This window comes from Onychostruthus taczanowskii, unplaced genomic scaffold (genome assembly GCF_017590055.1).
Source record: "Onychostruthus taczanowskii isolate IOZ18803 unplaced genomic scaffold, ASM1759005v1 scaffold22, whole genome shotgun sequence".
In the NCBI taxonomy this organism is placed as follows: Eukaryota; Metazoa; Chordata; class Aves; order Passeriformes; family Passeridae; genus Onychostruthus; species Onychostruthus taczanowskii.
Window position 1 is genome coordinate 4,732,152 of NW_024499462.1, and position 12,903 is coordinate 4,745,054.

A 12,903-nucleotide genomic window follows, 5' to 3' on the forward strand; every position below is an offset into this window, starting at 1 on the left:
CTCGCTGGTTTTCTGAGCCTCTACCTCATCCCTCACTAACAAAGCTGGCCTCTTACTTGGAATTCTGTAATAAACTTCTATTACTAAAGCAGGTTGGATTTTTTAGTATGCATCTTATATGTTGCATTCAATGAATTGCTAGTAAAGGAAGTGAAGTAAATGAAAATGGGCCCTTGACTAGCTAAACTAAACTGTAACTAATGTATTGTTTAGGAAAGTAAGTTTCCACTAGTGGAATGTTCCTAGCTTTTTTTCTTTAAGCCTTAGGTTTACTCTATATACCAATCCTGGGAATAAAAATAAAGTATACTTTAGGAGTTTCCTTAGACATTTTTAATGAAATTCTTGGAAAATCAATGATTTATCACTGTGTGAACAGTTCTGGAAAGTAGAACATTACTGGAACAGTCACTAGTATCCTTCTTTCCCACTTGGTTCAGTGATTTCAGTGTTCAGGTTTTGGAACTGGTATGAAATGTCAACTATAGGGAAATATGCCAAATATTTAAGTCAAATGCTGAGCTGAGCATCACCACTGAGTGTAGGACAGCCTGAAACACCAATGTCAGCGTTCTTTTGCGCTAATACAGAGAAGATGATGGAAACATGAAGTAGTTTCTGATTTTGTCTGGTTTTCTGCATAGACTTGGAAGCCAAGCATTTCTTTCCTATCTTCTGGATCCTGAACCTAAATTATCATCTCTGCACGTGAATTCTGCAGGTTTCTTCACTGTGCTGTTGATGGGTGATGGACACATAGATCACTTACAGGCACTATAGATTATGAGGGTGTAAATCTGTATACTGTTCACATTACAGTGTGTAAACAACTAAAAATAATTTCCCTCCTGCTGTACAGGACAGGAAATATATCCCTGCTAGGCAATATTGCACTATTGTAGGTTTATGGCTCTTTCTAAACACCAGTCACAATGTCAGCACACCTGCTGCTGAACTTGCCTTAGCATATCACTGCACTGCAACACACTTCAGCACTGGATGTATGTTTTTCACTTTTAATGACAATTTTTAATGCTTACACATTTATTAATTTCATGTTTTTTCACCAGCCTTGGAAACAATTCAGCAGTTTGCATTTCATAAACAATTTGATAACAGTACATTAATTTTGTCATTTTAGGAATAAAAACCAAATTGTTTTGTTCCTGTAATTCCCACATGTCTTGAACTAAACTCCTGTGTAAGGGTCATTTCCTTTTTTTTTTTTTTTTATCATGGAATATATTTTGATGACATCTCAAACTTTGTTCAGTACAGTTAAACCCTTTCCATTAGTGTTCTGGAGCTTTAATTATGCAGCTCTAGAAATAAAGATTTAGAGTAAAAATTGGTAAGGAAGCAATCATGACTTTGTGTTGTAATACAAGACTATTACACCACCTTCTCTAGGCCCCTTACCCCAAGTGTGGTTTTGATCAGAAATGCTGATCAAAACCACTTTGCTATTCAAGCATTGCAGTTGTTACGTCTCCACTAACTGTGCACGTCCTGGAAGAAGTATTTAGACTTTTTGTGTGTAAGTATTACAGATAGAGATAATCTAAGCAATTATAGAAGGTGACACACAGCTTGTTATCACCAGCAAGAAAGCTGCTCTATGCCCACTGACTATAAATCAGATCCAGGCTGTGCTTTTTCATGCATTTTCTTTTAAACAAAGACATGTTGCTGAAATGTTTCCAAAGCTTTATGGAATGCTACAGCTTTGTAGGGTGTACAGAGTGTTTGTGTTAGCAGAAACAAGTTGCTCCAGAGCATTAGCTGGGAAGTTCTCTGACAAATTACTAAAAAGATCCTGGAATCATTACATTTACTGCCTTTTTAATGTAATTACTTTTGCTCCAAGAGTGCTCAGCTGTATGAAGAAGAGTCTTTTAGGAAAAACTCCTTTCCTCCCAACTTCAGTACTTGCAGAGTCAACTACAAGAGAGAGGACTCTTGTACCAAACAGAATTTATGTTTGCAAAAAAACCCTTGACTTTGTATGTGGTCATATTTATCTGCTTCCTGCACATATATCTATATTTGTGGATGAAATACCTGCCTTGATGTAGTTATTTATTACTTGAAGTAATTTTTCTTTGAAAAAATAGTTTTCCAATTGGGATTTCTGTACAGATTATGCAGAAAGAATAATAATGCTTTGCCACATTGCCAATTATTTTACTAGCCTCATGGCTGTGGTGAATGATGCTTAAAAAATATGGTTGTTTTGTGTCATCATTTGAAATCATTCTCCATACTGCAGAATCCTACATTTTAATGCTGAAATATGGATATAATACAGCTAGATCAAAGGAAAAGAAGAAAAAAAAGTTCAAAAAGAAGGTATTAGCATGCTACAGATTTAAGGTGTGAAATGTTGATGTTTTCGAGAGCTGGAAAATGAGAGCTATCTGGTGCAGCCTTTCAGCAGGGCTGTGTCTGCACAGGCTGTGGTTTGAAATGACAGCTTATCCTGTGCCAAGGCAGTGAGAGGAGGGATGGCAGAACTGATGAGGAAATGAGAGTTACATAGAAGAGTTTGCAACCCTTCCCTTCCACCCCTTTCCAAAAAGAACCTGTGGTAGTTGTCTCTTCCAGCTTGTGAGTGAGTTGCTGGGAAGACTGAGCTATGAAAAATGAGGGCAATATGATCCAAGGATGGAATGCTGTGCCTTTAATGACCTTGCTGTTAAGAGTTAGATATTGAACATGCATATACATGGGTGCAAAGATTTTTCTTTTATGCAGTTTTAATGATACACAGAAATTCTAGTTGCAGTATTTGGAGCATAAGAGGTTAATTGCTAAAAACCTTGAAGTTGTAAGGTTGTAAGGTCTTGCTGTAAATGTTTTTGTACTGCATTACTTAAATACTGTTGCTTCCTTTGTTTCTTGAAGGAGGATTAAAAACCAGTGGGGAACACGGTAATTGCAATTGAAGTGGTGAAAAGTTGCAGTTTGTCATGGCAATTGCTCATTGTTTTGTCTTGGTCCTCTGACATCATTGTCCTTGTCTTTTTCTTGTCTCTGCTTTCCATTATGCCATTGGCAAGGAGTTGAGAAGTTAGTCCATTACTTCTGTGATAAAGCGTGGTACAGTACAACTTCAGATTTATTCCCATCTCCTCCTCATGCATTTTCACTGTTGGGTTTTTTCTTTGCCCCGTGCATGATGCATGTCTGTGGGAGATGTGCATGCAGTTCTCAGATTTTCCATTGCATTGCTTCCCTCCTTCCTCAAGACACTGCAGGGAGAAAATTACTTTATTTCATTCTACAAGGTATTATAAAGGGAATCAAGATGGGGATCAAGATAACGAAAACTGAAGGGAATTTTCAGCTAATGAATGAATATCATGGTCATGACCACATTTTTAACTTCTTTAATAGTCCATTTAACTTCTTTAACAGTACAACGTGATGTTTCAGCTTTCCAGCACAAAGCTAATACGATCTCAGTAGTTTGATAACTGTACAGTAGTGGTAATCCTTGTCATGGACGTCATCTTTCTCTGGATGGTGTAACAGCCAGTCTCACTTGAGAGAAAAAATAGGAAAATCTCTTAGGCTAACGAAGTAGGGAGTGAATTGACTAATTTTGATTAGTAGATCAATATTTGGAAGGCTTTGAAGCTCTTGCCAGTACAGAAAAATCTGTCTCTTTGTACAGAAAGGAGCATGTGCCCAAAGCACTTTGTCAAATGTACTTTCAGTTTGAGGAGGACTAAGTGTCCTCAGTTACATTGTACTTGAAATGTTCGAGTCCGGCTTTGCATTTTAGTGCCATCCCAAAGGAGTGCAGGTGTTTGTCTACCTGCACGTTTTCTTTATGGGATATAAATAAGAGTCTGGATAGCATGGCAGTCTGTTCCAAATCATGCTCTGTCTCCCCCAGAAATATTACCAGAAGTGCATTTAAAACAATGCAGATAAAACCCTATTTTAGGACTTGTGTGAAATAAAATACTATGCCTGGAAGGCAGAATGCTTCTTTATCTGTTTTTCTTCCTTCATGTGATGGAATTCACCAAGTACTTCAGTCCTTCAGCTGGCTTATTGTTTTTACCAGTAACATGGTCAGAATTTCAAAGACTTTCTTTGTGAAAGGAGAACTTGTATTTAGTACGAAGATATGGGCTGTGGGTGACAACAATGTCAGTGCTGGATACCTTGTGAACTATTATGTGCATATTTTGCAAGTGGCATTTTGCTGCTCTTAGTGTCATTTTGAATGTTAATGCATGTAGAAATTTGATATTAAAATCTGTCATTGTGATAATTGGACAGATCTTGAGCAGAAGCACACAATTACAAAGCAGTACAGTATGTAAAACAACAGGGCAAAGATGATGCCAGAGCTTTAGTGTCCTCATAATTCTGAGCACATAGCCATTTTCTACCTTAGCATCACTAACTTTCTGGGTAATAAGCTTCTTACACCATTTAAGGTTATGAAGGATAATGAGGAAAACATGTACTTGGCTATTTTTATATGTAAAATGCAAAATTGCCTGAAGGGAAGAGCTCAGATACTACCTAGCCTTTGTCAGAAGAATGCAAAACAGCATTATTGAAACCTTGATGGCTTTGTTGTACTTCAGGTGTGTTTGTGTTTAACTCAACTTTCCATACAAATTTAGTTTCTTCTGTAACTTAGCAATTTTTAAATTTTGTTGATTAGTATTGCTAGAATTATTTGATATTAAGTTAGAATTTTTATTGATTAGATTAGGTATTTATCTGTGTTTTTGAAGACTAGCATTTAAAAACCCTTCCTAGCTGAGGGACAAAAATTTTCTGACAATTATTTTTCCAATTATTTTTCAGTTATTTGACTCAATACTGTAGGCTATAAATGTTTTAACTTTTTTTTTTTTTTTAAATTTGAAGTGGGATTAGGAAATAGGATTTGCTGTAGTATTTGCATGAGAATTGGGTACATATGGCTTTGGTTTCTGCATTCACTAGCAGTTTTGGTTTTGCAGGTGAGATCTCAAATCAGTAAATCATTTTGGCTAACATCTGGCTGTCAGCTCCTAGACTGGAAGAATAATAACTTCAGTAATAAACACTGGAAAACGGAAAAAATATCTGGAGGACTAATTTTATTTAAGGTGTAATTCTTTCAATGTATGCAATTACTCCTTGTGTTTAGCATTTCCTTCTTGTAGGCTTGTATGTTTAAAAAGGATTTACCATGTTAAGCTAGTTTTGGGTAACATAAGGAATAATGTTTTGGTACTCCTTTGACACCATTTTGGAGGCTTTTTTGCCTTTTTAAAAAAATCTTTTCCCTCTTTCCAAAACAATCATGTTTTGACTGCTCAGGATATTTGCCTTCTATGTCTGTCAGTGATACTGGATGTCACTGGTCCAGATTTTGCCTTTTCTTATGAGATAACTGTTCTATTCTAAAGGTAAAAACTGCCCATAAATAAAAAATAGACCGAGAAATCTTGATTTTCCTCTCATTAAACTTCAAATTTTTTCTTGATGAGAAATTTTGAGGATTCAGTTTTCAGTAGTAATACTGCCAGGGAAAAGATGAAAAGCCTAAAGAGTCCTGAGATGGGCTATGGCCCTAAATGTGGCATTCACGGCAATCACTGCATTCTTCCTGCTAATTCAAAGAAGTGCTAAGAAGACCAGACAAATAATGGGTTTTCTCTTTAGAACTTTTGAATAATACAGGAGAGTGACTAAAATGACACTTTTAGTCAAATCTTCCAAACACAAACATTGCTTTGTTTTTTTTTTTTTACTCTATTTCTCTAGTAAACAGAATAAACCTGTTTACTGTGTACATGCAACCTGTCAGCTGGTAAGAATCCAGGTAGCTGAGTGATGACTAGTTGGCAGGAGTTCAGTTCCCCTCCTTTGTAAAGAAAATGAGAAAAATAATGTAAACCTGCTAAAACCCTAGTTTAGGTTTTAATAGATTTTGTGTTTTGCCGTGAATTGCAGAATTTTTAGTAATGCTTCCAAGATCTGTATCCAAGTTGCAGGTCTAGGATGTATTGTGAAGCTAGTACACCATTAATCTTTTAAGTCTCTTTACAGGGCAGAGCAAAGAGAATAGAAATTACCCAGAAGAGGTACTGGCAATTCTCTTGTCTGATGCGTGTCTGATCAGATTGTATCTTCTGATAAAATGTAAAATCTTCTACAGTTCTCTTTATCCCATGGCTATCAGTGTGGTAGAATGTGGTCTCTACTTTCACATGAACTCTGTTTCTTTATCAGCTCATTTGAAATCAGTTCAAGATAGAAAAGTTACCTAAGCTTAGTCAGTAACCTGATTAGCACGTACTTCCACCAGACTTTCTGGCCTCAGTAAGGCAAGGAAACTGCCTGTAATCCATGTGGTCAATCCAACTCCTTTCCTGCCTGTGCAGTAAAAAGGTTGGGGTAGTTGAGGTCAGTATGCAGTGAGCAGAAATTGAAGCTGGACACAGCTGTTGCGTTGGGTTAAGCACTTGGTTAGGATTGATCTGCACCGACGTGAATTCTTGCGCTGTCCTGCAGATTTGGGTGAAACCATCAACCATGCCTTCTTCATCTTTCCTTTGTAAGCCGGTCGGTTTCCTTTTTGTCTTTATGTTGTTGTTTATTTCAGTGCTGGTATATTTTTTTCCACTTCAGTTACAAGTTCCATTTGTGTGCGTCCCATGACCCATCCTGTTTTGCCGAAGTCAAAGTTTTGATTTAAAAATCCAGATATACAGCCCTTATCAAACATCCAGTCAGCTCATGTTGGATTCTGAGTGTATCTGGTGTCTTCTGTGCCTAATATATTCTTGTATTATTTTCTCTTCAACAGCCTCAAGTACTACAGCCTTCCAGCAGCCTTCCCAATTCCACAGACCTCGCCCAGGGAAAGCTAATAAAAACTCCACTTATCGAGGCCCACAGTGAATATCCTAAACCAGATCTGCATGACAATAGAAATCATCAGAATCAAAATGCTGCACATATCTCTCTCCAAAATAGCCTGAATGACGTAAACTCTTCAACAAATGTACAGTTAAATACAAAAGATGAAAATGCATCATATTTGGACAATTTGAAAAACAAAAACACCGAAGACCCTGGAGAGGTGGCTAGTAATAAGAAAGGTACATTACCACCTCGTTCCCACTTTCAGACCTCTGCACGAGCTGATGCTCCGGAGGTGCAGACTGGCTTACCTGTGAGAGGTCAACCCTCATTCACAAACCAGGCTTCTCAGCCAAAGACTTCGAGAATCGTGAAACCCCCAACTGCTTTAGTGCCTCCTACCATGGCCGTTCCCTTACGATCTGCAGATCACTCCGCTGCTGCCAAGGAACGTGAGCTTCTACCACTGAGTAGTTCGACTCAGCCACAGCCAGCATCTGGGCAGGATAACCTAAAGGGTAAACAGAGTCAGAAAGTGTCTAAACTTCGCCCACCAACTACGTCCTTCGTCAAGTCCAAGCAAGTGAGCAGTCAGAAATCCACACCAGTACCTCCAGAGCCTCAGAACACCTCCCTAAAGTCTAACATCCCAAGGCCACCAGTGCAGAGAAAGGAGAACGTGCAGACACACTCCTCTGGTGTGCATCCCGGGGACAGCATGCCCTCCGGTCGGCATTCCCGCCTCCCGAAACCAAAGACACACTGAGGCCGTTCCACATTCACCACCTGATGCCACGCCATGTCCCACTTCCCTTGTTGTGACTGCCTTGGAGCCTGGCGTACCTGCAGCCTGCAAATCCTGTGTCACTGTTCCAAACTGCATCTTCGTTAGGGCTTGCATTCTCCATCCTGCTGTGTTCTGAGGCTGATGTTGTGAGCTGTGCAGTTTCTCCTAAGAGTGCTTTATTTTATCGTTGGTCTGTAATAAAGATGGTATTGCAATCTTTGTAATTAAGCAAATACTGAAGTCTGTGATGACCACAAATGCCAGAATGCTGCACTAATTATTTCAGGATGGCAGAAATTATTGCTTACCTCTGTTTGAGTTATTAGACAATGAAATTGTTGTTCTGTTGAACTTCTTGGTTCTGAGTACTCGTTAGGTCAGAGTGGTAGAAAGTTAGACTGACTAGCAGATGTTTTATTGGCCATAATTCTGACTCTGTATTCCAGAGGCCTATGCAAAAATCCTTGTATTTATCATTCTCTCAAGACTGACATATTTAATGTTATTTAATCTCATGGGTTGGGTGGGTTGTGTTGTTTTGTTTTGCTGTAATCTGAAGTAGCTCTGTTCTTATTTATCATGTTTTCACAGTTCACAAACATTAGGCAGATTTCACAGGGTGAAATGAATCTTCTCGCTTAAACATCCTCATTTGTTAAATGATTGTGGTATGTTTTTATTGTGTTGAATAGACACATTACTGGGTAGATTCTTGAAATGCAGTGCTAAGGATGTTTGTCCAAACCTTCCAATGCAGGCTCTTGGGAATTGGTAAGTAGGGAGCCTCTGGGAATAAGGGGTCCAGAACACCTATGTTGAGGTTGCACAACATGCATTTTAATTAATATTTTAAACTTTTATTGTTCTGCTTGTATTTATTGATTTCTGTTTAATATTGAAAGGCTCTGAAGTACCTGACTTGAAATTTTGCACAAACTTTGCCATATGTGTAAGAATTTGAAACTATTTTACAGAATAAAACTTATATTAAAAATGCAACTATTTTTTAAAAAAGAAAAAAATTAACCCCACTTATTTGCTTTGGGCAATCCTGTTATGTCCTAATGCAGAGCTGGTACTCTTAAGAGTTTTTCAAAGATGTGTTATTTTGGGTTGGTTTTTTTTTCCTTTTTTTTTTTTTTTTTGTAATTTCTGAAGAATTGCATAACTGGTAAGGAGCTTCTTGGGGAAATTAAGCAGAAAAAAAATCTACATTTTTGTGCTCTGTAGGAGAAGTATTTTTTTCTGAAAGTAGTCTTGGTGCTCTCTGGGACCATGACACGAATGATGCGTGTTACATGCGCGCATATCCAGTGAAGCTTTCCAGAAATTTGGTGTTGTGTCCCATCTCCAATTCTTCCCATCTATACCGTTACTCTTTTGGATGTTACTGGGTTTTTTTTTCCTGTTCTCAAGTTGGTTTTAAAATCAGCAGCAGAAGGCTGCTGCAACAATTTGGCCCAAAATCTGTTCCTGAAGAGCGCATAATGTCAGTGAAATGCAACACAGTGTTAGTTTGTTCTAGGCTCTGGCTGTAGGACATTGACATGTTACAGTATTTTCTTTGAGAGAATTAAAGTGAGTAGGTGTAGACATTTCATAAATGAATTCAATATTCAGCTTCTATAATATAAGCCCTTTAATTGGGGGTATCCTGATGGATACTTCAGTTGGGTGAAGGAAAAAAGAGTCATCTCATCTGAGTTTTCAGTACATCATTGATATTCAAGATTATTTTGGATTTCTTACACTGTAGTTTTATTTAACTGAAGATGAAGTGGAAGAATGAAAAATTTGGGGAGTGAAATGGGTAGGGGGAAGATTCTTTTTCTGAACTACTTAGATCAGTCTGAAATAAGGGACCTGCAGGACCTTCTGTGAACTGAGGTGATGACAATGTAAGCAAGACAGACATAACAAGACAAATAATGTTAATTGTTATAGTTGGTATAGGATCAGAAACCACAACTTGAGATTGCAGTAACAATTATGCTCTGGTAATAATTTATTTCCATGAAAAGCATTGAATTAGTGGTATTTAGTGTACACATTTGCTTTCAATAAGAAAATAAAACTCATTTTTTATATTCCCCAAAACTAGCTCCTGGCAGCTAACTGTGTTTCTCAGGAGTTTAAAGACTGCTGAGGGAATGATCAGATTCCTGGTTGATTTTCTGGTCCATATAGATTTCTATGGAAGGTGTGTTTTTTGAGTTTACTTTCCTTGAAGAGAAGCTGATTTTATTATTAGTTTTGTATGATTTTGTGTAAAGATACAATTTTCACCTAATGTTATTGACAGAAATTCATCATCTTCTGCTTCTTACTATGGAGGTATCACCAGCCTGATTTAGTGATGTTTCAATTTTTATGTTTACATTTGAAAGTATAGATATCTATATCTTTATTCATATCTGCACCTTTACTGAAAATTAAGGAGATAATCAAAGCAAATTAAGCAAAGAATATCGAGATTATCAAGGTTTTCATTAAAAAGACAGTTCCTAATTTTTCTTTCCAGAAGAAAATATTATATTTATATGGGTGTGTATATATGCATTAAAGGAATATAAGTAGATTACAGTCCTTCTTTATAGCATTTCCCCGTTTTGTTCTGACAGGTTAGTGAGACACTGAGCTGCAGCCAGCAGGATTTGATCATGGATGAGACAGATGCTAGCCTGGCTTGTGTTTGTGTTCAGCTGCTAACCTCGCATCCCTCTAGGACAACTGCATGTTTGGGCTCTTCAGAATTTACCAGGGAAGGCTCTGTTGCACGTATAGTAAGTCCAGAGTATGGCAAAGCCTATCACGAGATGGGCAGCTGGGAGAGAAGTGAGGTTTGAAGCTTCACCTCGGTGAAAGATGGGGTTTGAGGAGTGATGGATGACAGGGCACTGAGAGTGCTTGTCTAATGGGATTAAGTGAGTGTTTTCAGGTATCATATCTACCTTATGGAAGGTGTAGATATATCATCAGTACTGGTGCAGATTATCCAAAATGTGTACATTTAAGTATTTGATATCTTCAGGGTTTTTTTGGTTTTTTTTTTAGGTTTATAAAACTGATTTATTGCCATTTTTTTTTCATTTCTCATTCTTTTGTGCAATATTCACAAAAGTATTAAACTACTGTTCAGTATGTGTGTACAGAGGCAATTACGCGTTTTAACAAGTGAATAAACACAAAAGAAAAGAACAGAATTGCACTTTAAATGAGCTTTATTGCTTGGAGTTGTGCCTAAAATAATCTAGATGCCTCCTGCTGTGTGTGGCTTTGGTTTGAAACAAATTTCCCTGGTAGTGTTGCTGTTTCCAAGGTATTTTCACATCACTTTCACAGGATCGATATGCACTCTAGCATGTTTAAAAGCATTCATATAGTGTACTGCGTTTTTGTTGTGCAATGACTTTAATTTAACTGTGGAATTCTAACACTGATGATACGGCCAGATCATTATGACCCTCCCCTTCCCTGAAACTAGCACTTCCTACTGCCAATCAAAGCCAGTGGCAAAATTTCCCTAGGACTAGCATAGCTCTTAAAGAATAATGGTCCCAGAATATGGTTGTGAGAAAAGAAGTGCAATATTATCTCTCCAGCTTTCTCGAAATAATTATGAAGGCCCTGAAAATCCAAAACTACACAATTTTGATACAGTTTGGAAAAAACAAGGGGTTCCTCGACTTTCTATTTTACAGCAGTGAGAGTAGGCATAGCAACTAGACTGCATTACAGGTCAGTACAGTTCATTTCAGCCTTGATCTACATGCTGATTTGTTGTAACAATGCCTGAAAACTGAATACCATTTGCGTGATTTCCTTTGTTTGCATGTCACAGCCATATGCACATTCTAAAGTGTCATACTGGGATAGGTTGCATGTTTGGGGGGGGGGAAGTATTTCTGGTTTTGCACAGCACATAATCCTCTTAATATGGACATTTTATTGCCGTACAAATGGGAATCAGTTCTTGAATTGGGCTTCAGTAGCTGTTCCTTATCTCCTTACAGAGGCTTTTTCTGAGCAGAGTGGATTTCATGTGGCCCTGGTGGTAGGGCTCAGTGTAGTCATATTACAACTGTGCTTTCAAGGAAATTCAGTCACTGTTATGGTAAAGCTGCTCACTGCCTACTAATTGTAAAAGCACCACTATAAAACCAACATAATTCCTGTGTAGCAAAATCTTCAATTCAATTCAATACTAGCTAAAACAAGAGGTACCCTTACTATTTGCTTTGTTGTTTTTGGTTTTTTAACCCAGGCCAGAGTAAATATTGTATATTGGAATTTGCTTGTAAAGTTGATTAAAAAACCTGTATGTATAAATTCTTTCCTCAATGTTGCTCTAGTGAATAAAAATAAAAGTCATAATTCTAATAAGTATCTCTTTCTCCTGACTATTCATGTCTATGCTTTTTCAAGTCATTGTGCAAAATGCAGACAGAACTGTAGGCAGAAAATCTGGGGGGACAGGGAGATTAGGCTCTTACAATGGATTTTTTTCTTGGAATTGTCTTTCTCTAACAGAAATGGTAGGCTTTTAGCATGAGACTCTTATTAAAGGAAAAAAGAAAAGGAGGGGAAAAGACTTAGCTAAACATTTTAGTGTATTGATTGCAGATGAACGTGGGCTGACATGGTTAATTCTTAAAGGTATGTTATGGTACCTGTAGTACAGTTAAGACAACTATTAAATACTCTTCCTAAGTATTTAACAAATTAAAATCTTTATCGTAAGATACTTTGAGAGAGTTATTTCCCCACAGAAGTCCAGATGAATGCAGTGTGTGCAAATATGCAAGTCCTAATTGTATATCAGTATTTTGCCCATGGTTTGAATGGTTTGCTGTTCTTGAGATGAAAGGAAATCTGCTCCATTAATTAATCTGACCTATTTCAGTGGATGGAAGTTCAAGTTTGAAATTGTGATCAAAAAGGGAGGAAAATCCTGTAGTTTGAAGTAAGAGCATTTTAAATATACTGCAGGCAGGGACTTGTAATCTTTAACCTAATGTTAGCTTCAGGATGGACTTTGAAAATTTGCATGGGTTTTGGGGGTGGAAAGAGCTACACAGGGTTTCCAAGTTCAAACCGAGAAGAAAGGAAGGGACTGGGAATGAATCCTCCTCCTATAGTCCTCGGGGGTGAGTGTGCTTTGTTACTTGTGGCCCACACTGTTACTGTGATGTCTGATCCTTATCAGTGTGATTATCGGGTGTTAAACAGCTGAT

The 12,903-nt window shown here is 37.6% G+C and overlaps 1 protein-coding gene across 4 annotated transcripts in view; it reads left to right on the forward strand.

Annotated features, from left to right (window-relative positions):
* Window positions 1–12,052, forward strand: part of CCSER2 (coiled-coil serine rich protein 2) — a 60,932-nt gene extending 48,880 nt beyond the window's left edge. For 2 of the 4 annotated variants that reach the window (XM_041404882.1, XM_041404883.1), the window contains exon 11: window positions 6,827–7,063. In XM_041404882.1, the coding sequence (XP_041260816.1) occupies window positions 6,827–6,921 (95 nt within the window). In that variant the 3' untranslated portion in view covers window positions 6,922–7,063. Of the gene's footprint in view, window positions 1–6,826 lie in introns of all 4 variants that reach the window. The other 2 variants (XM_041404880.1, XM_041404881.1) reach the window with 1 other exon arrangement.
* Window positions 12,053–12,903: the final 851 nt, after the last annotated feature.